This window comes from Mastacembelus armatus, chromosome 8 (genome assembly GCF_900324485.2).
Source record: "Mastacembelus armatus chromosome 8, fMasArm1.2, whole genome shotgun sequence".
Classification (NCBI taxonomy): domain Eukaryota; kingdom Metazoa; phylum Chordata; class Actinopteri; order Synbranchiformes; family Mastacembelidae; genus Mastacembelus; species Mastacembelus armatus.
Genome location: NC_046640.1, coordinates 19809596 through 19837455, shown reverse-complemented (window position 1 = coordinate 19837455; position 27860 = coordinate 19809596). Strand labels below are relative to the sequence as shown.

The window sequence follows — 27860 nt, the reverse complement described above, 5'->3', positions numbered from 1 at the left end:
ACATTTAAGGGTAATTTAAATCATAAGACACACCAGTAAGATGTAGAGTCCCCTCCTACTTTGCTATAGGAAAAATCTACTCTTATTCTGTACCATCTATAACAAGTAATACAGTCAAATTCAGGGAACTGCAGACAACACATGACCGCCAAAGGTCAGATGGCATCAAAATAGAGAACCAAAACCTGGTGGGAAGGAAGTGAAAAGCAGCTTTTAATAAACTGATGAATTCAGTAAACATGTGAAATACATCAGAACAGAACATTTAACCAGTGCCAGATGAATTTTAAGCAATAAATATTTTACAGCTACAAAAATAAAAAAACAAAAATACAAAAATACAAAAACACAAATGCAAAAAATACAGCAAAGTATACAATTAACACAACATCAGACAGAAAACATGTTCATAACTGGCCCAGTGGAACATAAAAAACAAATAATATCATAGTGCAAACATGCGAAGCACCACCAGACACTCATACACACACAGAGTATTGTGTATATACTGTCTACTACTGAAGGATTATTCTAGACAAAGCAGCAAATTGTTTTTCATGTCCACTTTCTTTTAGTGCATTCTTTCTCCCATTTTCAATGGTCCTGATGGAACCTCCTGTTACATGATTTAGACAATGCATTGTGTAGTGTAAACATCTATACACGAGAAGCATGATAAGTAGTAGCCTGTAGAAAAGAGGTTTTGTTCTAGTTACAAAGGATGCGGCTATCCTGATGCTGGAGTCTCTCAAGTGCTCCATATGGTATACACTGATTCCACATCCTGAGATCAGACGAAAGAAGGAATGAGGTGGAGAGCACAGACATTTGGGTAAAGGTATAAAATGAATGAAGTAATATGACATCAGAGGAAATTAAATTAGGTTTTGGATGTGGAGCAATTACACACCTGCTTTAAAAGAGACAAAGAAACCCAACTATAATCACACACTCACACAGATGCAAATTTTCTCACCTCAGAGTTTTAATTTTTTGACAGTTTCGGAGACTGGCTCCGAGGCTCTTTGCACCAACATCTGTCAGCTTGTTATATGCCACACTGTTAAACAGAATAGAACAAGTTTAGAGATGAACTTTCCCTTCTGAAATTTCTACAGATCTCTCCACACATCACTGAAACCACTTGCATATGATGATGTTTCATTGGTTATTCTTCAGTATTTAAATTCCTAGTGCCCTGAATGTTTAATGAACAGTTTTATGAATTACTTTTTTCTGTATTTCATGGAATGCAAATGCACTCAGATATGAGTTGTGACGGCACGCAAACACATATGACATGCATGATTACACACAGCTGTCGTTATTAGTGTCATCATCTAACGGAACATGTGAGATAGTTTGACTTACTCCAGATCAGTGAGAGAAGCCATGTGTGGGAGAACAGCTGCTAGACTCTCTGCCCCTTCGTCAGAAATAACATTGCTATAGAGACTGGAAAAAACAAAGGGAACGATAGGGAAGTGAAACTCTGTGGGTTTACATAATATGCCATTGTGGTTATTATAGTATGAGTGTGTGTGTGTGTGTAAATTTTCTACCTTAAACAGTGCAATTTGGGAAGATCTGTTAACGCCTTTGTGAGTTTCTTCACCCCAACATCTCCGATACTATTCTGGGACAGACTGCAAAGCAGAGGGAGGATGCTTAAACTTAGTTTAACATACATACTAAAGATCTTACTATGTTGTAGTATTGTACTCACTTGAGTATCTCCAGAGAACCAAGTGAGGCTAAAGCACTGGACAGTTTCTCTGCTCCTTTGTCCCCTATCTTACTGTTCTCTAGACTAAAGGATGAGAAAGCAGCTGTTAGACACTGAAAACACATCAATTATCTTCCACTTATCCAGGGGGGCGATGGAGCCGATGCCACCCAACATTGGACAAGAGGTGGTGTACATCCGGGGACAGATTGCCGGGGTGAACCACAGGGCCGACACATAGAGACAGACAAACATTCACACACACGTATTCAAACCCAGTCTTTGGACTGTGGGAGAGTACCCAAAGAAAACCCATGCAGACACGGGGAGAACATGCAAGCTCCACACCAAAAGACACCGAGGTCAAATGGGATTCAAACCCTGAATTTTGCTGTGAGGGCAACCACTGAACCACAGTGCCACCCTCAGGAAACACAGACATAAACAGAGAGGAAGATGCATTTAGAGAGAACTAGAAGTGGAGTGTACACATACTCTAAGTGCTGTAGATTCTGTAGACCTGACAGCAGCTCCCACAGCTTGGGAAGACCGAGAGGTCCTTTCTCTGGACCAAGCCTAGAGAGAGAGACATCATCATCATCATCATCATCATCCTCGTCGTCGTCATCATCATTCTGCCAAATGTCAGCATTACTCACGCAAACTCCAGCTTATGTAGCTGTTTGACAGCCGGTACTCCCTCTGCCAGGATGGTGTCTGATCGACTGGAACTTCAGGTAAACACAGACAGAGGAAGGTTGCACACTGGGAAGTATATTTGAGTGTATCAGTCTGTCTGTGTATGGGGGTTGTGTGGTGTCATACCTATCTGACAGTTTCCTGTGCACATGTATGTTCACCAGCTTTGCCAGGTGCTCTATGTGACACACCTGTGTCGCTTTTAGAGGGTGAATCTTGAATTTGGACACTGCCCCTTCTAGTTGACCTTCCTCATCACTCTGCTCTAGCTGCTCCCACAGGGCGATAACATCAGCAATGCACGCCCTAGGGAGACACCCAGAGGTTCAATTTGAGAGAATCAGAGCACTTGATATGAAATACGGGATGTTTGTTAACGTCCTCCCCCTTAACAGTTACAGCTACAACTATCAATCTTTTCTTTCTTGCAGGCACTTTGCTTTGCAAATTTTACACAGATTTTTAAAATGATTTGCACTTCATTTCAGACAGAAGTAGCTCAAAACAGTATTATCTTCAGTTGTAGCTACATGTAACTACTGTAATTATGATAATATTAGCTCCATAAAGTGAGTCTCCATCTGACGTTTTACACCTTTCCTACTTTTTTACACCAATAACCAAGCTTAGCATGCCTGCTTTGTCAGGATTGTTAGGCTATGATTGGAAAATTGTAGTTTTGGGAGGTTAGCAATCTCCAAGCAGCTGTTTGAGATCTGGACTGTAATCAGTACCTGTATGTGTTGATATTGCTGAGCCCCACCAGAGCTCTAAGTCCAGAAACACGAATCCCAGAATCCTCCAGATCCAAACAGAAACTTCTCCCTTTTGCTGCACCTGTTCTGAGAACGTTCTGCACAGTGAATACATCCGGTGGGTTGAGTGGAACTCCATGAAATGTCAGCACTTCTGGAAGATGCACTGCCAGGTGCGTAACTAGATGTGTGCTGCCACTGTCTCTGCTGCCGTCGGCATGAGTCAAACTTGCCTCATAAACATAGTGACACGCCTCAAGGATTTGGGCAGCTGTTAGGTCACTGTGGGAAAGACCTTCAAGGTGTTTTTTTACTAACGTCTGCTTGCTGATCAGCATATCTCTGAAAGCTGTATCTGGGTGTGAGTGAAGCCTGTGCAGCTCCGTTCTCTTGTGGAACAGCAGGCCGACGGCAAATCTCTGCGTTAGCTCGAGCTCCTCTCTTTGAGGTCGTCGGCGTCCCTTTGGACCTGACTGGAAAGGCAGGGTCTGGAGAAAGTTACGGTCTGATACAGTCCTAGGGAACCAGAAAGTGAGAGTGATTCAGTGAATTCAGACAGGGTAGGGCATTGAAAGTAAAAGAGAAAAGAGTCTTGGAGTGGAATAGGATATACTCTTTCATTTTACTCAAACAAAAGACATTGGAGATTCAATGCCAGCTTAAAAGTGATATTCACTTTGACATCAAACTCTCCTATTAATGTTAGTGGTCAACTAATAATTTATTTTGTATCCATTCTGCTATTCTAATATAAACACTGAAGCAAATTATTTTTGCCTGATAAACTCCAAATCTTTACCTTGACAAGGACAGATGGGCTCCTGCCAAGTAACTCTGCAGGAAAGGGTTCGCCCACAACATGATGCGATGATGGCAGATGATGAGATCATCACTGCTATCAGTTCTTTTCACTCTCTGACGTTCCTCTGTTTCCACTCCTTTCTCCTCCACTCCTCCCATTTCTTCTCTGTCCTGCCTTCCTCTTTCCTCTTTCATATCTGGCTTTGTCCCCAGGGGGTGAGAAAGGAAAAGTCCTTTCCTGAGACCAAATGCTTTGAGTTTGGCAGATGTGGCTGTAGGAACGATTGAGGAGTTGGCTTTGACACCTTCCCAGGCCAAAGCACTCAGCTGTAACAGCAACTCTCTGTCTTCTGTTCTAGCAAAGTCGCTGTCAACACTCTTTATCTCCTCTTCATCCATTTCGTATACCTCCTCTTCCCGCTCTTTTGACCTCCTCGCTCTTTGGGTGTGAGAGCGAGCGTGACGCTGTGCTCTGGATTTGGTCTGGGTATTTCTGTGACACTTCTTGAGCTGAGTACTTTTTGAAATTTGCGTCTCGGTTTCTACAGATTTCAGGGATATTTGTGTTTGAACTTCAGCCTGTGAGTGTGTGCTCTTACAGTCCTTTTTCATTTTTATGCAAAGCACTTGATGACAGAGCCCAGTTAAAGTTCTTGGTAAATCCACTGAACCTTTGGACTGTTCTAAAACCAAACACACCAGCCGACATAGTCCGGGGTTCCAGCAGAGGAGGTTTAGATAGCTGCAATTTTTTAAGCAGTCCAAAGCAGACGCCTTGACATCAGGATCAGTGAAGTACTGGGACAAGTATGTCTCTACATCTGTGGGGGTAAAGCCACACAGCTCCAGAAAGCTGTCCACCCTCCGCAGTAGTTGGCTGGCGGTGCCTCTCGGCCGTGTAGAGAGCAGGAGAGTGCAGCCTGGAAGGAGAACCCTCTGAAGGATGGCAGAGTACAAGCGTTTCACTGTGTAGTTTTGAGCCTTACTGTTTTTCTGCAATGATGCAGTCAAGTCCTTTTCTTGAGTCTGGAGCAAAATTTCATAGTCCCGCAACTCATCAAACCCATCAAAGATGATGAGCACACGCTTAGGGTCCGCAAGGATTTGAGCGTACACTGCCTCAGGGTCCGTGCAGGAGGGGGCAAAGGAGGAGAGGTTTAATAGGAGGGTCTGAAGGTTGTAGGTCGCCTCTGTTAAGCTAAGTGCTTTGCCATCTAATAGGAAGACAAAGTCAAACTGTGGGACACAGTCTCTGGACCAATCAAAACACAGCTTCCTGATCAGGGTGGTTTTCCCCATGCCTGCATTTCCAAGTAGCAAAATGTAGCGTTTGGGTTTGTCTCCATTTGAGTCTTCAAAGATCTGAGAGAAAGATAATGTAATAGTTGAGTTGCAGCCAGTGATTCCAGCAATGTTTACTAAATGTAAGTCACATAAACAGTTAAAAGACTTAGCTTAATACAATAGTTTTTAATTTGACTGTGTTCAGAAAGCATATCAGTAATTTAAAAGTGATACTCATACCTGACTCTGCCCCAACAAGCTTTTTTTCTGATCTGTATCTCCCATGTTGACTAGCTCTTTGTCCAGGCATTTAGTTGCGCTTTTTCCTGAGCGGAAAATCTCCCTCTGACTCACTTGCATATCCACATAATTGGCGGTCAGGTTAAGGCCCTCTTCTAGAACTTGACAGGCTTGACTCATGTGGGCTTTAGCTTCCTGAATATAGTCTTTTACAGCCTCTGAAAAAAATACTCAATATGAAGCTGGATCTCCACAAAAGATGATTTGTACATAAAAGAAATATTAGACTAAGGCAGAGGAGAGTAGTATATATATATATATATATATACACCATGTGGTAACTCACGTGGAATATCAATGACAGTGGGAGACTGAGGAAGAGGTAAATCTTTAGATGACAGCTCTGAAATACAACAAGACATGATATTTGTAACATGGCAGCACCTCTACAGAGTCATTTGCAGCACAAGGAGGAAGAAATGAGACAGATATTGATACACACCATTACTCGGGGAGAGTGGTGCGGTACAAGGGGGAGACATGGCTTTGTTAGCAGTGTCTGACAGAGATCCTGATGGGGATGAACTCATTTGGACTGGTGCCACCGCTCCATCCGCTACAAGAACAATAGGAGAAAGAACACAGATATTGGTGGAGAACGGTTTCTATGTTGTTCCTTAAAAGCCAGAAGTAAAACTGTTGATTATGAAAAAAAAAAATGTAGAAGCATACCCAACATACCCAAGACCTTGACATACATGGTCATAAAGTAGAGACATGCACAGACTTAGACATATATCTCACCTGGAGACAGTGGTGGCACTTGCTGTGTGCAGGGTGGTGAGGGAGCAGGGACTATATAGAAATAATCGTTAGAGCACATACTGTTGATACAGTATATATATATAAAATATACATGGACACATACGTACAAGGCAGGTTTATAGTATGGCAGTGAGATTACAAAGCCAGTAGTTTGTGAATGTATTCAAATCAGACATTTTCAAATCCTTTTTGTGTAAGGACTGGCAGAATTACAGACAGCTGTTTTCACATATTTTACATTCAAACAAACTATTTAATTATGGGTGTGTTTGTCACACAACAAACTTGATGATCCAGTTTTCGGGGAATTGAAAACTGTACATGAGTTTTGATTTTCTGTACACACTCACACTTTACTTACCAAAAATGTATGTAGGTGTAGCAGCTGTACTGGGCAGTGGAAGTCTAATAAGCGGAGGGGAGAGCCTTACAACCTGAACTCCTGGAGTGCCTGGGAAAGTGATAAATGGAAAGTTGTGTGGAACAAAACGCAGGATTCTTGGTGGCGTGGTGGAGAGGCTAAACCTCTCTTCAGGACTCAGATCTGAACCTGTGTCAGTGCCTGAAAAAGACCAGAGACAACACGGTTATTCTCCACCAACATGTTAACCTTGAGCATATCAAACAAGGAACCTGAACAAGGAAACAAGCCTATCAAAAAATATATTTTCTAGGCTTCAGAGAATTTGTGTGTTTGCATTTGCAGAGAGTTTTAGATCATAAATTTAACTTATGTTTAATAGACATTCAGAGTGTGTCATTTGTTTTTGTGCTGGGGCCTCGTTATGCTAAGCATTAAAATTTTAATTAATGACAGACAACTGATTAAGCTAGGTTTACTGCATGAGTACCTATCCATGCCTTATATGAAAAAGCCTTTGTCAACTATTAAATCCAATATTTAAAAACCAACAAATTAATCTGGAGGAAGCAAGTTTACATAAAAGTTCTTCTTTTGTGTTAGACCTCCCATTTAACAACTTCAGAACTTTACTTCCTGTTTCTCGAGTTGCATTCCAGTGCCATGAAGGAACAGGGTTAAGCAAGGCCAGCCAACATCCCTTTCACTGATGAGTCTAATATTACCACTTCAGTATGACGTATGCTTTGCCTCGTTGCTCTCAGATGTAATGTGTAATACAGTACACAGCACATTAGTAATGTGACATTTTATTGTGCACTGTAGTAACCATTCAGTTGAGAAACATATGAATTACTATAACAATTTGGCCACTATTGATACATCATTCTTTTCTCTCAGTCCCTTTAATGTCGGGAATTTGAATTAACTCCTGTGGCAAATGAATCTTTCTTGTTGCCCCTTTAAAAATATTAAAAATTGTCTTACTGTCTGGAGCAGTGGACACTTACTCTGAGTAACAGCTGGTTCTGCCTGTGTCTCTTTGGGTTTTGGTTGACCTGCAAGACGTGAAGAACCACCAACTTAAGATTATTCTCCAAACCAAACGGTAATAATTGGTCCTTTTCAATAGCCATAAGCTTCTTATTGTGTTTCTCATTGGAAAGAACTGTATGACCACACCACTGTCTTAGCATGATGCTAGAATTGTAGCATTGTTGCTGACCATCTAGTTTCACGACGTATAGTTTCAGATTTTTACATTTTATTTACATACTGTTTCAGGCAGCCATTAGCTTCTCTTCCTTTAAATACGTCTCTATGATCAACTACAAACTACAAACCGTACTGAGATAGATAGAAAGGGGTAAGTGACAAAAAAGAACAATAAGGAAACATTTCCTATGAGATGGGCTGGTGGGAAAGAGGACACCGTACAGTTTATATATTTAACAGAGTCCCATCTTCACAATCGAAGTGCCATAAACAGTTAACAAACATACATCCAGACAAACAGTCTGGGGAGATCACCTGTTGTTCTCTGCCTTTTTGGCCGGGATGGTGTGGTCTCATCATTGGACTGTTGTGACCGTGGAACTGGTGAGGGAAAAATATACATAGAACATATAAACCTTCTACATAAACAAGTCAACCTGAAGTATTATTTCAGACTTGCAAATGTTGTGACTGAATTCCTAAACACTCTATACGGGAAAGATGTGATCTGGACAGTTTACACACAACTGATCAGACACTGAGCTGCGGCTGGAAGGTTCGAGTTAGCAGCTGGATATCTACCCCTCTGTCTTTTCCTCCTGTTACTGGTTGTGCCTTTCAGCTTTTCCTTCTCTGTCTGCTGGTGGCTGTCTATATTGGGCAGCTCTATCGGCATGCCCATGTCACCTGAGTGCAGAAAAAAGGAAGTAAAACAGTCCATGAAAAGCAGTAAGCAGAAAGACATGTTGTTCTCTTTAATTTCAGTACTCATCTGAAAGTCAAGACAGTGAATCAAGTTTCCCCTAAATGTGTTGAAGAGTTAGAAAAGGAAGTGGTGTTCGGATTAAAATGTAGAGCAGCTGTGACTTGAAAATAATATTTAACACGTTTTTTAGTACTATCTTTATTTACTCATCTGTTTAAGAGTCTCACTGATACATATTTTTGTTTTCTTTTGACCTTTTCTAAACCGAGTGTGTAGAAAAGAGCTGAAGCGGAAATCTGTCTCTGTGCCACAAGCTGAGATTGGATGTTTTCAAGATAACCGTACCCTTGAATCAGAGATGCGATGTTCTTAAGTGCAGTTTCAATATTTTACATAGCTTGGCAGTGTGACATCACCTACAACCACACTGCATGCCTCATTAGAAAAGGTGGACTTCATCAACAGTTTTCAATGTGTGTATCTATTATTCATTATGGATCCTGCTTCTGTAAACATGTTTGGACCTGTCAGTAGTTGTAAAATAAAAAGATCCTCACCGAAGTTGATGGGTTCCTCATAATTCAACAAGGAATCTAGGTCTAGGTCAGAAAATTAATAAAGGGGATTAGACAATAGAACACCTTTGTGTTCATATAAAAGACCATTATTAAATGTGTTTTTTCCACTTTCTGCATAGTATATGAGCGTATCCAAATGTACATGCAGGTAGGTTTGTTTGTAACTTACCCATTTGGAAATCATCATTCAGGAATTCAGATAGATCTTCTAAAACAGAAAAAATGAGGATTAGTAGAAAACACATCCTTTAACAGTTACTTTTCCCATCACTTATTCTCTCTGCCACTAGTGAACCACCAAAATGTTAGAAATGATTGGACCTGCACGTCATTTTCTGGTGTTGCTGTCAAATAATGCAACTTTTTCTTAAATACAATGTTTCTTAATGGGCTCAACCAATTAGCAAGGAGATTTTTTCAGTTAGCACCAAAAAGTTCAAGTAGTTTTATTCAGCAAACTGCAGTGACTTTCCACCTAATCAGTATGTTGATTCATGGAGAACCATTCTGCAGAGCTCCTTTCCAGTCAGGAGGGGTTAGTGATACTAACCTGGTAGATCTCCGAATTCACAGAAAAATGGATCCTGATTCACGTCCTGCATCTTTGCACCTGATAGCAGACACACACAGACACAAATACATTAAGGAACATAAACATTAACTGATTTATATTTTATAGTGGCTCAAATACCAATTTGATGGTCACTTCACAACTTGAGTGTATTGATCAGCTCAAATGTGTCACCAATGAGATAGCATCAGACAAATATGTGGCTGTGTCATTGCCACTATGACAATTTTCTGTTATCAAGCTTTGCACATGCTCCCATGTAAAATAAGAGAATTTCCTCATTGGTTGTTTGTCTAAAGTAAACCCATGAGCTAAATGCAATCCTCTGAAAGACATCTCATTGTACATTGTGGAGCTTTTCACTGTCGTTGTGTGTGGTATGTTTCGGTATTGGTATGTTTTGTATTTCTTGTTTGCTTTGCTTTCTTTATTATTGTTGCATTTTATTGCATTTGCTGTTACTTGTTGCAGTAGATTTGAACGTAAAAACATTGAGTTTATGTGTTTTCTAATGTGCTATTCAAATAAATTGACTTCCTCTGTTTTCACTTTGTCTTAAAGTGCCAAGGTCAATTCTAATGTGAACACATAGACTCAAAAGACATCACAATATAGAACTCTATTCTACTTTCATTAGTATGAAATATTAAATATCCCCCATTATAGTATATTAGACACTGCCTTAAATGAAAACAAAAAGAATTCAGACTGAATCCCTGTGAAAAATAACATATAAAAACAAAAACACAATATTATTGAAAAATGTACACAAGAAGATGCACAGTAAAAAAAAAAAAAGCCAACAAAAGACCCCTAAGAAATGGAAGAAGACTAAAACTTTTCATACTACAACAGAGGAACATCTTCATGCCTGTTCTAAATCATGCATATCAAACTTTCCACCAAAACAAATACCATTAATACAGTTCCTTTTTTCTTTGCAAGTAGGAGTACCTTACAGCTGTCACTTATGAAACTTCACTGTGACGTTAAGACCCCGGATTATAATATTCGATACTTGTTTGTTGGTTGACCTCTCTGTGGTGAAGTGATTACCTACAGTACAGTTATTGTTATCTAGCTGACAACACAGGACAAAAGTCAACCTTGAGATAGAGGCTAGAAAGATAAAGTAAAAAGGAAGGGAAAGAACTCGTATACATTCTGATCATACTTCACTTGCTAACTCTTGTTAGGGTGCCAACAACAACACTAGGAACTGCATAGTTTGAGGGCAACTTGGACTGCCTGACTGCAAAGCTTTCTAACGAAGGGATAAAATGCCAATAACACAGTCCGAAGACATGCAGTTTGGGCTTAGGTGGATTGGTGACTCTAAATTATGTGTAGGTGTGAATGTGAGTGTTTGTCTGTCTTTATGTGTCAGTCCCTGACGCCCAATGTCAGCTGCTGAAGAAATGAATGAAGGAAAGAAAAGTGTAAACAAAGTGACAGCCAATGTTGCGCCATATTCTACAACAACTATTTTTGATATAATTTATTTTTAATTTATAACGCACTCCCTGTGCTTGCGTGGGTTTACTCCGGGTACTCCGGTTTCCTCCCACAGTCCAAAAACATGCATGTTAGGTTGATTGGTGAATCTAAATTGCCCGTAGGAGTGAGTGTGAGTGTGAGAGGTTGTCTGTCTTTGTGTGTCTCTATGTGGCCCTGTGATGGACTGGTGACCTGTCCAGGGTGTACCCCTGCCTTTCACCCAAAGAGAGCTGGGATAGGCTCCAGCAGATCCCCGTGACCCTGGCTTTCAGGAAAAAGCGGGTACAGAGGATGGATGGATGGATGGATGGATTTATAATGCATGCATATGTGTGTGACAACACTGGTATGTTATGAAAGCCACACAAAAAGACTGCACATGATGAACTGCATTTGAACTGAAGCTACATTTGCTATGCAAAAGCAGCTTGGAACCAGAAAACTGGAAAGAAACTTTGCTCATCACAGTTCCACTGCTGCTAACAGTATACGCCACACACGTAAAACACTTCACAGCACTCAGTACATGGCACACAACACAGATCAGCTTCATTCATCAGTGTGAATCTGCCTGTTTGGGGTAAGCACTGAGGCCAAGCTAACATGATTGAAAAGTCTTCTGTTCTAAACATTAAAACACATCGGACAAGAATGTGCAGGGTTTTGTTTTTCACCCAGTGCATGCTGGGAAAAGCCTGGTCTCTATAATTGCATGTCCACCCGACCTTTTTTGAAGACAGACCATTTGACAGCCAGCCACTCCTCAAACAAACACAAATCTTCCCATGTGATGCATTCTTTAAGTCACACCCATGTGTTTGTATCATTGGAATAAAGCTCTTCAGAATGAGTTCTCACAGCCTGTATTGACATCTAATTTTTCCGGCTGATGACTCCTTGGCTTATAACAAAACACTAAACTGCCTGATGACCCAGTTTAGCAGAGGTGTGAAAACAGGCAGCCCAAGGTGTAGACGTTGTGACATAGTGCTGTAGCTCAGCAGGATGAATGAACTACAGCAGAACAGCAAAGGAGTGCACTTTATGTCTGTTAGCTTCATGGTTGGCATGTGACTATCTAGTGAGCTGCCTCTCCATCCTTTGCCAAGACCATAAAACTCAGAATGATTTAGGGGCTCCATTTGATAAATATGTGCAAAATCTGAAAGTATCTGGCCTGAGGTTCGAGCTACGTCTGGGATGCAGAGGGCAGCAGAATATTTCCTATACTTCCTTAATCAATTGGCAGGCATATCAATGTCTTCTCAGGTTACACCATGGCAGCAGGTTGTGGTTATTCATTTATTGCCTGGTTAATCTGAAATCATGACCCTTGAATGTGCAACAAGGACAAACTCCCCACACACCCAGTCTAAATAAAACTCACCAGTAAACCTGGACAGAACCACTGTGGACTTTCAACCAAGCCGTCGTCTTAAAAACGACTAATGCATAAACCAACAAGGCTTTAGTATAAACCAGTTCGTTAAGCAAGTTATCAAAATGCTGTAGTGACAGTGGGCTATCATCTGACAGCCTGAAAAGCAAAATGGCCACAGCTATGAGGAAGACCTTTGTGTTCTAACTTTCTAACTTTCTTCTGGTTCTAACGTCATTTATAGTGGCCTTAATCCTCTTCTGTAATGAGGAACTTGACATCTGGCCTGACACTATGATGACACATGCCTATTAAAAACTTCAATAAGAGAATCAATTGAGTTTTGACGAGACAACTGCCACAAAACAAAGAAAATCTTACATATGGCTAAACCTGATCATGAACCTGTGTCTGCATCATTTGCTACATACACACAAAACTGTACAGGCCAATTGTTGCATTAATTACTTGGCAAAAAATATAACTCATGAAATCACTTGCTCTTTGGGTCCCTGGAAGTCCCCCCAGAAACCCATGCTTTCACTATCTCCACTGTCAACAGTCGTTCATACTCGTGCGCTGTTGCATTTCACACGGGGGGGGATGCGTTGCTGGGTAAAGCGCGTGTAGCCATGTTGCACACGCGCAATAGACTTTCAGTATAATATCTGATCATTTAGGGTTTGATTTTCTACAAAACGCCACAGTTAAACCATACAAGTAAAATGCCAGTTAATATAATCTGCGCATATTTTTGGAGTAGTCGAAGTAATTAAGGGCAGAAAAATATCAGTCAGTCAAAAACATTTATACAAACATTTAAATGTAAACCAGATGATGACGCAGGGGCAAATCTTTAACCAGTGTCAACAAAACTAATCAAGGCTATATGAGTTACACATTACTAAATCAGTCTATACATTACAAACTCTACCGAGATTTTTCCTTTGTGTTCCTGCGCACTTTGATAAACGCGCCCATCCTGTCCCACCAGAGCCCGGATAAGAATTACCTGCAGCCTCCGTGGATGATTCTCAGGTCCAAAGAGGTCCCGATCGATATTGCCAGAACGATAAACTCCCAGATACTATAAGTTGCATCAACAGATGCATGTATCCTTAGATGACCTGACTCTCCTCTGTGCGTAACCTGCCTGGTCCAACAACAAACTTCTTTTACTTTCACTTTGCCTGATTGCGCCTGTACAGACGCCAAACAAAGGCAGATGCCAGAGAGAAGGCGACACGATAGAGGACCAAACATCAGTGCTGGTTTTACTAAACACAGTTCATACATCACACTTTAGGTGATACACATATTTAGTGAAAAAGGGAAGTCAAAGCTAAAATATAAATAGGTTACTGTACCGTACCAATATAACCATATCCTGTAAATACATAGTAAAGAGTGTGAATGTGTGTGCAGACTACTGAACTATACAGCAGTGCCAAAGTCTATGAAACAAGTTGCTTTAAATCACAGGAATCTGCAGCCAGAGTTGAAACTAAAGCAAAGAAAAATGCTGCTCTGGTCCTTAAACTGCTTGTTTATTTCATTTTCCCTTAATTGTAGCCGAATCCTGCTGTAATCTCTTGGAGACCCAAGGGGGACACGAAACCAAAAGTGTAGGCAGACACACACATCTGAATGCAACCAGCACCTGTTTCTACCTGATGTTTATATGCCTGGTTTTTATAAACCAGGACAGTTTTGGTCAGTGGAAAGTACCTGATCGACCTGTTTATCAGTGCCAATCAGGAAATCCACCTGCTTTGTATCGTGCTGTCACACATACTGTATCAAATGATCATACCATGAAGACCTGTTTTTCAACCTGGTTATAAAACACACTGGCTTTAAACAACAGGTGTGTATGTACAAATAAAAACACACAGAGGTCCATTCCTAATAAGTCAACTCAGCCTGTCATCTTTTTTCCTTTGTAACATCAACAATATAACACACACCCTGTGCTGATTAAGCTGTTTAAGCTGTAACAACATTTACATAAGTGTGATTAAATGATTAGGTAAATGTCACACAAATATGCAGGAAAGGGAAACTCCAGCTTTGTGATTCAGTACAGTAAACTCTAAAGATTCTTGCTGTCTACCATGACAAAGTCAGTTCTGGCTCTGTACTGCAGTGTACAGTTTTCCACCAACACAACATGCACAACCAGTAGAGCAGTGGTATCCTGTGTATTTTTTTTCAGCCAGTAAGACAAATCAAAATGAAACTAAAAGTTAGGCACACCCTGGCTACAAACCAGTTTGTGTATGGGATCGACTTGCAGTGAATGAAAAACCTGGCACAGACAATAGAGCAGACTTTCATTACAAAACGAAAAAACAGAAAATGGAAAGCACCTGAATTCTTGAAAAGAAAAGATGTTTCCTCCATAAAATGAAGGCTGTGACCGTATTACTCTATCCTCAAATTCATGTCAAGAAAATGTGGAACAGAAAACAGAACAGAATATGCATTTGATATGCATTTGATTTAATTATTATTAAAGTGCAAACTTACCCCAGGGTGAATCCACTCTCTCAGCATCTTTGTTCTCATAGAAATCTGTTAAGCCATCACTGCTGCATGTTGCTGGATCATAGGTGGACCTGGAAACATTTTCTCTAAAACCTAATGTCATGTCATGGTGTAACAAGTTATTTTGTGCAACAGTACACATGTCTGCTGGTGTGCAAGGAGAAAGTAAATCTGCAACATCTGTAAGTCCAGCACTGGTGCCACATTGTGCTTTTTCAGTCAGACTAAACAGGTCATCTGGTGTGCGTGTTGTCCCGTCAGCTACCCAGCAGCCACCGAGTTGGCCTTCTAGCATGTCTGTAAAGTTAATGTCTGTGTCTGCTGCTGCAGAGACTTCAACAGGTGAGGGGCATCCTGCTGCTTCTGAGAAATTAAAATGATGTGTGTTCAATCCAGCCGTCACCATACTGTCAAGTGTAGAGAGATGGAGGCCTTCTGGTGTGTCAGTGGCTCCTTCTGCATCCAGTGTGAAACCTGTTCCTGTAAACTCTAACTCCTTAAAATCAACTGTGCACAAATCCAGTGTTCTGCAGGCAATTGCAAGCTCTGTCTCGTTTTCCATATTCAAAACAGGGCATGGTGCTTCACTGTCCGTCACTATGTTTTCACTTGTTGTACAGCCAGCTGTCATAAAAGGAACCAGAGGCAGTAACATCCTCCGTCCTCTGTCCCAGTGCTGCCATAGAGGGACAGCTATTCTTCTAGCCACCTCCTCTAACCACTCCTTCTCATCCTCTGAATTCCCCTCATCAATTCTTTCATTATCACTTACTAGCTTCTGCATTGATTCTGCACAGCTCAGCAATTCTATCATTTCAACATCACAGATCATCGGTGAACACACAATCTTCTGGGTGAGGTAGCGTCTGTCTATTGCAGGTTCCCTCCTCAATGCCTGAATATCTTTAGGGTTATTTCCGTGAATAATTTGGTGATCATACAGTGAATGCATTTTTAGCAGGGAACTCGTATTGTTGTGTTCACACACCAATAATAAAGACTCCACACTTGCCTGGCTGTGTTCAGTGATTTTAGATCCTGTAGAATCCCTCACCTCGCTGAGTTGACTTTGGTGAGTGGTGGATCCTTGAGGATGGAGCTCATCGGTCCCTGGTTTATGTGCTGGTCCGCTGTGAACAGAGCCAGGTGTGATCCCCTCAGTAAGTCTATGCAGACCCAAGCTCTTGCTGTATGCCTCTGAGATGATCTGCTCCTCCACCAAACCCTCCAGCAGCAACTGGATCTCAGCAGGAGAAGCCCAGATGAGAGCCAGCCGCACATCATCCAAAACCTCCTTGAACTGAGCCATGGTGACAACATATACTCCCCCGAAGTGTCCAGCAAAAGAGACAGCTATGAACAAGGATGATTTTTTTTTTTTGTTTGTTTGTAAGGGAAACAATCATTTTGAGCAGGAGGCGTTCACATCAATCGAGGGAGGTGGTTGTGTCATTTAAAGGGAAGTCTTTCTTATGGGAATGTGCTTCAGTAAGGCTCTTGTCACCTAAAGGCAGTCCTGTCATTGTCACTGACTTATTAAGAATTACACACAAACATGGGAGCTGGTCTTTCAAATATACACAAAAACAATGCAGGTGCTTATGCAACACTTTTAATCAGTCTTTTTGTTTAATGGTTCCTTTTTTCTGTTGTATAGAAAAAAATCTATTTTCATGAGAAGATTATAGCACAAACAAAGAAAACCACCATATTCAAGTTACATGTCACATACAGCCACAGAAAATTGTTAAATTGCTCCCAATTATGGTAACTGACTCACTTTTTAGAGCAACTTCTACACAAAATTTCACTTGTAAGACTTTCTGATAAGCTCTGGTTTGGTGAGACATTGATTCACTGATTTAGGGACTTTTTTTCTTGTGTAACAAAATATAAAAATTAAGGAAATACATTTGCTCATTTCCCTAAATAAATCCAGTACTTCATTTTGTGTCACTCAGGACTTCATATCACAAACTTCTAAAAGTGTTACAGTATGTTTTGCCCTTCAGTATCTGTGTGAATGCAAATGTGCAAACCTGTGTCACTATAAAACAATGAATGCCTGTTATCTTCTTTCGGCTTCAGAACTGGTTTAGCCAAACAATCCATGCCTCACTGCCAAACCCAAACCCAGTTTACGCCACAAAAATACCTGAAGAGGCATTGCCTCTCCAAAATCAAAACCTACATTCAAAGACTTCATCTGGTTTAGATCCATGTTTCCTATTTGTTGAACAAACAGACACTGTAACATTTTGTCGTTCTTTAGATGTGAAGTCATATTGTTGTAATACAATGGACTCCAGCCAACACCATCATAAAAAGTGCAGAATGACATGGACCCTCCTAGTGTGTGTGAAAAACTGCGTGTGGTTACGACTGCAGTTGTTTTGTCTGTTAGCAGGATGTAAATGCAGTTTCACATGTGTTTTTTAGGGAACCTTAAAGGAACTACAACTCAGTAAGTTCACAAGAACACAGAACCAGTTGGCATACAATAATTGTGACAACCTTGACTGGCAAAACCTATAGAACCTTATAGAACCCTAAACTTAATTCTATCCTTAACTCTAAAACCAAGTGTAAACCCTCAAACACCTCAATGAAGCTGTAACTGGCCAGAATGAACACATGACACACACACACACACACAGAGTTGTGTTTCCTCCCTTGAGAAACCAAAACAAAGCTAACCCTGAAGGCCAATTCACAGAGGAAGCATTTTTAGATACATTTAGTTGCTCACCTGTCTCACCAAACTGGTATAATTCCACTCTATCAAATGTGTTGCTCCACACACGCGTCATCTGTGGACACACATTTTTACACTTCTTTCCTTCCCCTTTAATGTGTATTCCCAGGGACCGTAAACCAAGTCTGAATATACAACTTTGATGATTTCCATTACTGTTTCCTAAAGAAAGTTACCACAATGTGATTGTGCAAACATTAATTTCCCCTTGAGCGAAACAAGTCCACACAAAGAATTGTGTTCATCAGCAGCAAGCTCTAGGAACTACAGCCAGACCCCCCAGGCCTGTTTGATGGCCAAGTCTGGCCCATGTATTTGAAACACAAGAGCAGTCTTCATGTTTGGTAATTTATTTGATACATTAGTTACAACATTTCACAAAATATGTATTCAAAACAAATCACGATTCAAATAATAGAAAATAGTCCCTCAAACCAAGGAGTTCACCTTTACATGTTCTGTTGTTGCTGGTATATTTCCTGTAAAGAGCAGAGTCACTCAAGGTGACGTCTTTATGTTGATTCACTTTAACCAGGGCCAGAGCTCCAGCATGTCCACAAACACAGTTCAGGCCAGTTAAGTGTCCATGTAGGAAATGGGCAGATATCACCAGTGCTTGATTTAACACATTATAACTTCTCCAAAGAAGATCTATTACTTAGGGAAGAATATTCATCTCTTTTCATCTTGTAAAGGAACTGACGGTGTATGTGTGTGACCGTAACCCACCTCATGTAATTAGGATAAGGACTGATTTGGTGATGATCTCTTTCTTGTTTTATCTGATTTAAAACCAACATTGACTTGTTCGTACTAACAAATATCGCCTGGTTGATAGACACTGTTCTGTTGCTGTACATATTAACTTATATAAAGCTCAAAATCTGTATTGATCCGCAGTAAGTAAAAACTACAGTGCCTAGCTGTTTAACAATAGAATAGAATAGAAAATGTTGGAAACACCAACAACCAACAAACACTAATTTGGCCTGATCACCACATTAGTGTGATGACGTTATGATAAGACTGAGTAGTTGAGATAAAAACTAAAATATTGCTTACATTTCTGTGTGTGTGTGTGTGTTCTAGTTTGTTATTTACACCACACATTGTGTGCTCTGTCGCAGTGTCTGGTCCAACGTGGCCATCAGTGTGGTCAAGTGTTGCTCTGCTGCTCAGTCACGTGGTTGGAACAATAGTCCTGGATACCTGGAGGAGGAGAGAATAAGGCGATGATGATGAAAATAGTAATTCTGATGAACACTGTTATGAAAGATCTCCATGTGGGTGTACATTTACTTTTTATTCACTGCCTGCAAAAGCCAAGGGAATCATTTACTTGACGCACGTTTGATTCCTCAATTGTGTGCTGTAGGCACAGGGTTTAAATGACAGTAAAACCCTTGGAACCTTGAATCTCTTGCTGCAGGTAGATGCCGAAATTGGATAAAACCATTCTTCTTCCGCTTTATTCATTTGCTTCCATTTGTAAAGTAATCACTTCTTCTTTCATGACATTTAATCGGGAACTGGGCCATCAAGCAAATCCTATAGTCATCAAAAACAATGACCAATTTTCGATGGAAGCCAAAACGTCTGTGTGTGCATATAACTTCCTCACCCAGGAATCTTATAAAACCTACAATCTAATGCAAGAGGTGGCGACATTGACGTTGGAGGTGGTTGCTTATATCTGTGTGAGGGTGCGTGTGTTGTTGTGGCAAAAACTGTTAGATGAGCAATAAGAAAAGTGCAGACAGATCGTCTTTCTTGAAAGAAAGGAGCAAACCAGAATAGCTCAGAGTCTTCCCCAGTTGTTCCCCAGTTGCTCAGCTCCTATTACGCTGAGGCCGCTACTTATACAGACATGCAAAGTAAATGCAAATAATCATTCACATAGTACTTCCGTATTGTTCTACAAAGTGATTCCCTAAAAAGGCTATATTCCAAAACTCTATATTCTCATTCAACAGTTAACCCTCCATCCTGGGCGAGCTCTGTTATACTTGTCCCTGATGTTCCTGATCTGGTGTCCTAAGGAACCTTTCTCCCAGATACTCCTCACCAACATCCTTGAGAACCCTGTGCCACTTAGTGTATACTAGGTGAAGAAGAACATACACATCAGATATAATCATAAAAAACACATGAGCTCCTTGGTGAACTCGCAGTCGTGGCCTGATGGATAGGGAGTCGGACTTGTAACCCAAAAGTTGCGGGTTTGAGTCTCAGGAATTGTCGTAGGAGCGGAGTGAATAGCCAGCGCTCTGTCCGCCTTCAATACCACGATTGAGGTGAGACCCTTGAGCAAGGCACCGAACCCCCAGCAATGGCTGCCCACTGCTCTAGGTGTGTGTGCACTTTGGGATGGGTTAAATGCAGAGCACAAATTCTGAGTATCACCGTACTTGACTACACAAGTCACTTTCAGTTTTCAATAAAAACCTGTGAATCCTGAAAAACCAAGAATACAGTAAGAAACAATCATAATCAGTAACAATAATTTTTCATTGGAACTAATTTTTCCATTACATTTGTGTATAGATTCCTTAACACTTACTCTGCACAATTCTCTGGTAGACCTCAGCAGCAGGAGAGTCGGGTATTTCGTTCAGGAAAGATTTGCCCTCATCGCAGCTTCTTGCTATCCTCGGATCTAGAGGTACCTTTCCTAAAAGAGGTAGATTAAGATCTGTACACATCTGCTCAGCACCCCCACTGGTGGGAGGGAAGATCAGTGACGTGTTCTACAAGGGAGATGAAAAAGAAAAACAGGCATTTTCAGTTTTTAAAAGAACCTTAATTACATAAGATCAGAGCTACTCTATACATGTTGACTTTAGGAAAACTCTTAAATGTGTCAAAAGACAACATGCTGTTTTTCTACCATGAACTTTGCCAGTAATCACATAATCACAGTGTCTGAGCTCTGTGAAGCCACAAAATTGTTATAGATTTATGCCTCCAGATGAAGAGAATTTGAAATTTCTTTTGTAGAGTTGGTATTTTAATTTCTGTCAAACTGTTTTCTCTTCAAACTAAGTTTCATTAGTGTCAGCTTGAAATACCAGAAGCAAATAAAATTATAATGAATATTTGTTTTCCCTGTGAAAACAGTAACATTACTGTTAGTAAGATAGTCAGCTAGTCACATTACAATGGCTTTAAATTTAATAATACTTTTCCAATGTGAATCACCAGCATATAATAATATAAAGTTTTCCATTGGAAGGAGGGGGATGCAGAGGCCCACCAATAAGACTAGCAATTCAGGGGGAAAAAATACTGAGAGGAAGAAACACACATTTGGCTGCATGTGGGTGAAAGACTGCAAGAGAAACACTTGCTTAGCAAACAGTCTGAGCAAAGATTCTAACTTGTTTTGTTGTGACAGATGAAGTGATAGATTTGTGCCATGTAGGTTTTTCCAAACATGAAACCACGTCACATTTTGAAACTATTCCATCTGTCTGATGTGTCTTCTGCCTTTTACCAAAGCTGACCAGACATACAGTGGGTACGGAAAGTATTCAGACCCCTTTAAATTTTTCACTCTTTGTGTCATTGCAGCCATTTGCCAAAATCAAAAAAGTTCATTTTATTTCTCATTAATGTACACTCAGCACCCCATCTTGACAGAAAAAAACAGAAATGTAGAAATTTTTGCAAATTTATTAAAAAAGAAAAACTGAAATATCACATGGTCATAAGTATTCAGACCCTTTGCAGTGACACTCATATTTAACTCACATGCTGTCCATTTCTTCTGATCCTCCTTGAGATGGTTCTGCTCCTTCATTGGAGTCCAGCTGTGTTTAATTAAACTGATTGGACTTGATTAGGAAAGGCACACACCTGTCTATATAAGACCTTACAGCTCACAGTGCATGTCAGAGCAAATGAGAATCATGAGGTCGAAGGAACTGCCCAAGGAGCTCAGAGACAGAATTGTGGCAAGGCACAGATCTGGCCAAGGTTACAAAAGAATTTCTGCAGCACTCAAGGTTCCTAAGAGCACAGTGGCCTCCATAATCCTCAAATGGAAAAAGTTTGGGACGACCAGAACTCTTCCTAGACCTGGCCGTCCAGCCAAACTGAGCAATCGTGGGAGAAGAGCCTTGGTGAGAGAGGTAGAGAAGAACCCAAAGATCACTGTGGCTGAGCTCCAGAGATGCAGTAGGGAGATGGGAGAAAGTTCCACAAAGTCAACTATCACTGCAGCCCTCCACCAGTCGGGGCTTTATGGCAGAGTGGCCCGACGGAAGCCTCTCCACAGTGCAAGACATGAAAGCCTGCATAGAGTTTGCCAAAAGACACATGAAGGACTCCCAGACTATGAGAAATAAGATTCTCTGGTCTGATGAGACCAAGATTGAACTTTTTGGCTTTAATTCTAAGCGGTATGTGTGGAGAAAACCAGGCACTGCTCATCACCTGCCCAATACAATCCCTACAGTGAAACATGGTGGTGGGAGCATCATGTTGTGGGGGGGTTTTTCAGCTGCAGGGACAGGACGACTGGTTGCAACTGAAGGAAAGATGAATGTGGCCAAGTACAGAGATATCCTGGAAGAAAACCTCTTCCAGAGTGCTCAGGACCTCAGACTGGGCCGAAGGTTCACCTTTCAACAGGACAATGACCCTAAGCACACAGCTAAAATAACAAAGGAGGGGCTTCGGAACAACTCTGTGACCGTTCTTGACTGGCCCAGCCAGAGCCCTGACCTAAACCCAATTGAGCTTCTCTGCAGAGACCTGAAAATGGCTGTCCACCAACGTTCACCACCCAACCTGACAGAACTGGAGAGGATCTACAAGGAAGAATGGCAGAGGATCCCCAAATCCAGGTGTGAAAAACTTGATGCATCATTCTCAAGAAGACTCATGGCTGTACTAGCTCAAAAAGGTGCTTCTACTCAATACTGAGCACAGGGTCTGAATACTTATGACCATGTGATATTTCAGTTTTTCTTTTTTAATAAATTTGCAAAAATTTCTACATTTCTGTTTTTTTCTGTCAAGATGGGGTGCTGAGTGTACATTAATGAGAAATAAAATGAACTTTTTTGATTTTGGCAAATGGCTGCAATGACACAAAGAGTGAAAAATTTAAAGGGGTCTGAATACTTTCCGTACCCACTGTATAGCATGACTGTATGATTTACCCCAACAGAAGATAGGTGCAGCTGATTTTTACTCTGTAGACAGCTAATTTATTTAGCTTTAAAAAGACATGATCCAAGTCAAACCTGTATCCCAGTTTATGTATTTTTATATGTTTATGGTGTTTGGTTGTATTTGTTTATGTGTGTCTGATTTGTTTGCATCACAACTTATGAACATCTGTCAGTAACCTTGCACTTCGGACAGACGAAGCCACTCATATTCTCCACTACTCCGATGATCGGTAGCGTGACCTTCTGACAAAATCTGATCTCTTTCCGCACATCCTGCAACGACACCTCCTATAGAGAGAAACACAAAGACACAAGGAAAAAGGCAAAGTAAGATAAAACGGGCAGAAAAAGGGTAAGCAAGAAACCAGAGGAGATGAAGCGGCAACAAAGACACAACTGAAAAGAGCAAAAGAGAAAGAATTAGCTGAAACTGCTTATCCTTCCTTCCTGGACACTTTCGGTGTTTCCTTGTTGAACTGATGAAACGAACAGATTATATGAGTGTGAAAAGCATCTCTTCATTTCGATAAAGAACTCTCGTGATAGCAAACAGACCTTGCTTCAATAATTCCCACCACAGCGGCGGTTACTTATGGTTAAGTGAGAGCTGAAGAAATGAGGAAGTAACTTTCCTGCTGTCTGACCTCACATGTCTCAGCTTTGTTTCAGTATCAGGGGCCATTTAGAATCAAGACCAACAATTAATCGAGATAAAAAAAACTTAAAAAGAATTAAAAAATAAATAAAAATCCACAATTGATTATATTGTGCCTGTGTTGGTATATTTTTCAGTCTGTTGCTGTGGTTGACACACTCTCAACCAGTGCTTAAGGTGTGTGTTCTTGTCATACAAATAAACTAGATGAGTAAAACAGGGTTGAAAGAATGTGCAGTCAAAAACTGAAGCCTGACTGTACTATGTTTGTGTTTATATACTATGTATTTCTGACAAATCAATACTTGTTGTAGTCACACTGTAGTTACTGAAGCATAGGGTTTCTGATAAAATAGCATCCTCTGTTGGCTGCCAAAATGTAATTAAATTAGCTGACACTGTCAACAGTGATAGTCCATGGTAGCTATTACAGCCATTATTAAACATATAGATGCTACCATGACATGCCTGGGTAAAGCCCTGCTTGCCTGGTAACTGTTTGGGGTTTGGGGACTGAGGGGTTTTCCAGTTGCGATAAAACAGATCCCTCCACTGATTTAAAACAATACTTAAAGGCATAATGGTCTTCTAAGATTATTCATCTCTTCTTCTCTTGTGGTTTCCTTTGTCTTTCATTGCTGAATTTTTTCTGGTGCAAATTCTAGACATGAACTCTTTCTATGGAATATCACAGACATTACACCATAACCACCTAATTTTACTTAACTGCAACTGTGTTTTAGCTATAAAGAGAAATATCTCATATATTGTTACAATATATAATAATACTGTTGTGTCACAGTAATGCAGATATACCCATCTACCACGTGGAGTAGCACATACATTACTGCTTGTGAGGCAAATGTACATCCAGTGGGACCATAACATTGTAGCGTTTTGAGTAGAGAGCCATCTGTCATTCTGCTGCCTGTTAAGGACATGGTTTTTAGCGTCAGTATCATTATTACTCTCAAGAGTTACATAAAAATAACCCAAGCTAAACAGACAACCACAGGTGGTTGAAAGTCATTCTGGGAAATGTAGGAAATCACCAAGCGAAGTAGTCAAAGCAGGCTGAATGAAAAGGGTGAAATTTCCCACCATGATTACCGTACACACTATTAGTATTACTGCAATAACGGCCACAGTTGATTTTTTTCAGTGTGTGTGTGTGTGTGTGAGTACCTGTGGTGTGGTGATGATGACAGCTCCATCAACGTGGGTGGAGCTTAGATACTGAACAACTGACAAGTGCTCATCAGAGGTGCCAGGGGGCGTGTCTATGATGAGGTAATCAAGCTCCCCCCAGTCAACATCCCTCAAAAACTGCTTAATCATCCCTGATTAGACACAAACACCAGGTTATAGTCGTATGACATTTGGAGAAAGTAAAACACACTTTACACACACATACCATTCTTCTTGGGTCCCCTCCAGATCACAGCATCATCAGGGCTGCTAAGCAGGAAGCCAACAGACATGACTGCCAGGTTGTCTTCAACATACTGCAACATACATGCACAGACACTTAAACATTTCTGATCATTTTTAAAGAATAAACATTAAAACTAAAGCATTCTTTCTGAATCGACTCACCACAGGAGACCAGCCTGAGCCACTCTGATGAACCTGCACACAAGACAAACTTCTTACACTGCTGTGAATTTAACACAGAAATGTCTGTTCTTTTTTTTTTTTTTTGTGACGATAAACAAGATATGCACAAAAAGGATCAATAGTGCATTTGGTGTAAAATATCTGTGGACTACTAAAATGGAAATAGTGATATTGGCTTATTATTATATGTGTCGCATCAAATTATAAACAATTATTCTTATTTACAATTTATCTTAGTCCATATTTGTGCATTGCTATTAACATAAAGCCTACTGCTCACCTGTTCTCCCTCCAAGCCCATGATCCTAGGAATGGATGGGCCACAGATATCCACATCCAAAAGAGCAACCTAAAGGCAGAGAGGAAAAGAGGGCAAAACTAGCCAATTATGTCTTCAGTGCTGTGAGTCTGAACTGATCCTAAACGTTCACTCACTTTTGTAATCGTGTATAAATGCCTGTAACAAACATTAAAGGTAAAGAAGGTGACCTCTTGACATTTCTTAAAAGCTACACATTGGACACTAAAAAGAGGAGGAGTCAGGAGCAGCAAGGTCTATGGTTTACAGTAAACTGGTTTCCACTGCGTTAAAAACAACAGGAACCACAGCTGAACAGCACCTAAGTACGCAGTATGATGATCATGAAGATCAATCTTGCTTACTTGACTCAAAGGAATGTAACACAACAACACTGCACATTAGCTTGGAAAAGGGGTAATTAAGAAAATGGTTTGAGTTTAGCAATTTTCCAAAGGAAATAACTCGATGTTAAACAAAGCATTCAGAAATACCAATGGACCAATACAGCCTGCCGCCTATAGTCTATAGTCTAGTTACATATTTTTCTTATCATTAAGCAGATGTGGCATCTTCTATATGTAAACATACATTAGTTAGAGACACCGTAGTGTTTTACCTTCATAAGCTAATAAACTTTAAATTACATAATGTCATTTGAGTTATACACATTAGCCCTTAAGGTTATAAAATGAACCTCAGTTAAACTAGATCTACAGCGACCTCTTGTGGAAATGAGATGATTTCTTTGTTTAGACTAAAAAACACAGCAGATCACATGATCGCAGAAGGACAAATGCATCATTAGTCTTGCTCTGTTTGTTGAACCACCGGTTTGTGCCTTTGGTGATATGCGTGGTCATAACTGAAATCATCACCTCCTTCGAGCTGTCACTTGCCAGGGCGTGGGCCAGGTGAGCGCTGAAGGTGCTCTTCCCTACTCCTCCTTTCCCAGAAAGCACGAGGATCTTGTGTTTGACTGTTGACAGTTTCTGTCCGATCTCTGCGATAGCTGAGATTAGAAACAGAAGAAGACAAGGAGGTGGGTTGATGTTTGAAGCAGCAGCATAAGAACCAATGTGACAAAGCATCAAAACTGTCCTGTCCTAATGTGGACATATCAGACAATTCACGAGAACAGTCTCACCAGGGTCAGGGGCCTTGGTGGCTCCAGAAGCGCAGAGTTTCTGGTTGGGGCAGCCCTGACATGATGCAGACTTCCCTGCTTGCTCACTTGTTGTACCTGGACAGTCTGCAAAGACCAAACATTCATCAGTGTGTTGACATGTTCTGGGCTTGGTCCTGGTCCTGGGGGCTTAAGACAAACTCAAGTGACCGACTGCCCCCACATGACTTTTTTTTTGGGGGGGGGGTGTATAAATGCAGACACCTTGAATATTTGTACCTGGAATAAAAACATTAACACGTCACTCTGTGCAGACATCCTGCTGCTTTAGTGTAGAGATAAACGTGTTAACTAAAGGAGAAATCATTATGTTTGATGAAGAATAGAACCACTAATATTTTCTGAGGGTTTTTTAATGCAGAATAACGCGATTAAAGTTAAATGCGGCGCGTTATAAACAAATAACAGCAGAAATGTGTCACGATGACTCAGCAAAATATCAGGCGGCCGATCAGAGATAATTTTACTAAACGTCAAATTCACAACCAACTATTTTGTTTTGGAAATAACCAAAAAACCAAAATGACAAGATAAAGTTTCAAAACTCACGCTCGGGTGCATTAACAGGTACGTCCGCCATCTTTCAGAGTCCTTCCGTTAAAACCTTCCTCCTTCGAAGGTTCCGGTATTGCTCCTAAAAGTGGTCGTCAGACAGAAATTACATTAAGACTTTATCCTGCTCTGTATCGGACTATAATAGTCTACACACCGGTACATCTATCTAGTTTGAATGCCTAGAAACAGCCAATATGGGCAGTGAAATTTTCATTTCACTGGTTTGAGGGAAATTAGTTTTCTTATTGGTAAAAAAAAAAAAATCAGATTAACTTCACACAGTAGCGTGTAAACCCACAGTACTGCACATTTGTAAAGACTAAAAAACACATGAGTGAGTTCAGCCTGTAGAGTTTTATAAGAATCGATCAATTCATACCTTTTTTTTCCCTAAGAGCCCTCATAGTCGCAGTGACAGTTTTTAGCTTTAACTC

General features: G+C 40.6%; 2 protein-coding genes across 3 annotated transcripts; both read right to left on the bottom strand.

The window, feature by feature from the left end:
• Positions 1–189: 189 nt before the first annotated feature.
• On the bottom strand, positions 190–16545 carry ciita (class II, major histocompatibility complex, transactivator). Of its 2 annotated transcripts, none has more exons than XM_026325214.1 (22): positions 15166–16545; positions 9741–9800; positions 9360–9398; positions 9170–9211; positions 8489–8593; positions 8222–8287; positions 7702–7749; positions 6692–6892; positions 6310–6360; positions 6008–6121; positions 5852–5908; positions 5506–5723; positions 3980–5343; positions 3160–3696; positions 2552–2731; positions 2386–2457; positions 2222–2302; positions 1727–1810; positions 1563–1646; positions 1372–1455; positions 977–1060; positions 190–784 (listed from the first exon to the last, which is right to left on the bottom strand). In XM_026325214.1, the coding sequence occupies exons 1-22, from the start codon at positions 16490–16492 to the stop codon at positions 709–711; spliced, it is 4974 nt and encodes a 1657-aa protein (XP_026180999.1). In that variant the 5' UTR covers positions 16493–16545; the 3' UTR covers positions 190–708. The 2 variants fall into 2 exon arrangements, with proteins under 2 accessions (XP_026180999.1, XP_026181000.1); XM_026325215.2 differs by lacking the exon at positions 15166–16545 and adding an exon at positions 13649–13890.
• Positions 16546–18272: 1727 nt separating this feature from the next.
• Positions 18273–27507, bottom strand: nubp1 (nucleotide binding protein 1 (MinD homolog, E. coli)). Its single transcript, XM_026326034.1, has 10 exons — positions 27421–27507; positions 26833–26937; positions 26564–26697; positions 25668–25736; positions 25367–25399; positions 25185–25275; positions 24956–25110; positions 23293–23403; positions 20499–20685; positions 18273–19147 (listed from the first exon to the last, which is right to left on the bottom strand). The coding sequence occupies exons 1-10, from the start codon at positions 27449–27451 to the stop codon at positions 19095–19097; spliced, it is 969 nt and encodes a 322-aa protein (XP_026181819.1). The 5' UTR covers positions 27452–27507; the 3' UTR covers positions 18273–19094.
• Positions 27508–27860: the final 353 nt, after the last annotated feature.

Coding starts and splice junctions, on each gene's coding strand:
- ciita (XM_026325214.1), bottom strand. CDS start 16,492: ATGGCTCAGTTCAAGGAGGTTTTGGATGATGTGCGGCTGGCTCTCATC. Junction 1,811..2,221: donor CAGAATCTACAGCACTTAGA/GTATGTGTACAC, acceptor CTCATCCTTTAG/TCTAGAGAACAGTAAGATAG. Junction 1,061..1,371: donor GCTTCTCTCACTGATCTGGA/GTAAGTCAAACT, acceptor TCTGTTTAACAG/TGTGGCATATAACAAGCTGA.
- nubp1 (XM_026326034.1), bottom strand. CDS start 27,451: ATGGCGGACGTACCTGTTAATGCACCCGAGC. Junction 26,938..27,420: donor ACCTGTTAATGCACCCGAGC/GTGAGTTTTGAA, acceptor TGGTCTTTGCAG/ACTGTCCAGGTACAACAAGT. Junction 25,400..25,667: donor TGGGCTTGGAGGGAGAACAG/GTGAGCAGTAGG, acceptor TCTTGTGTGCAG/GTTCATCAGAGTGGCTCAGG.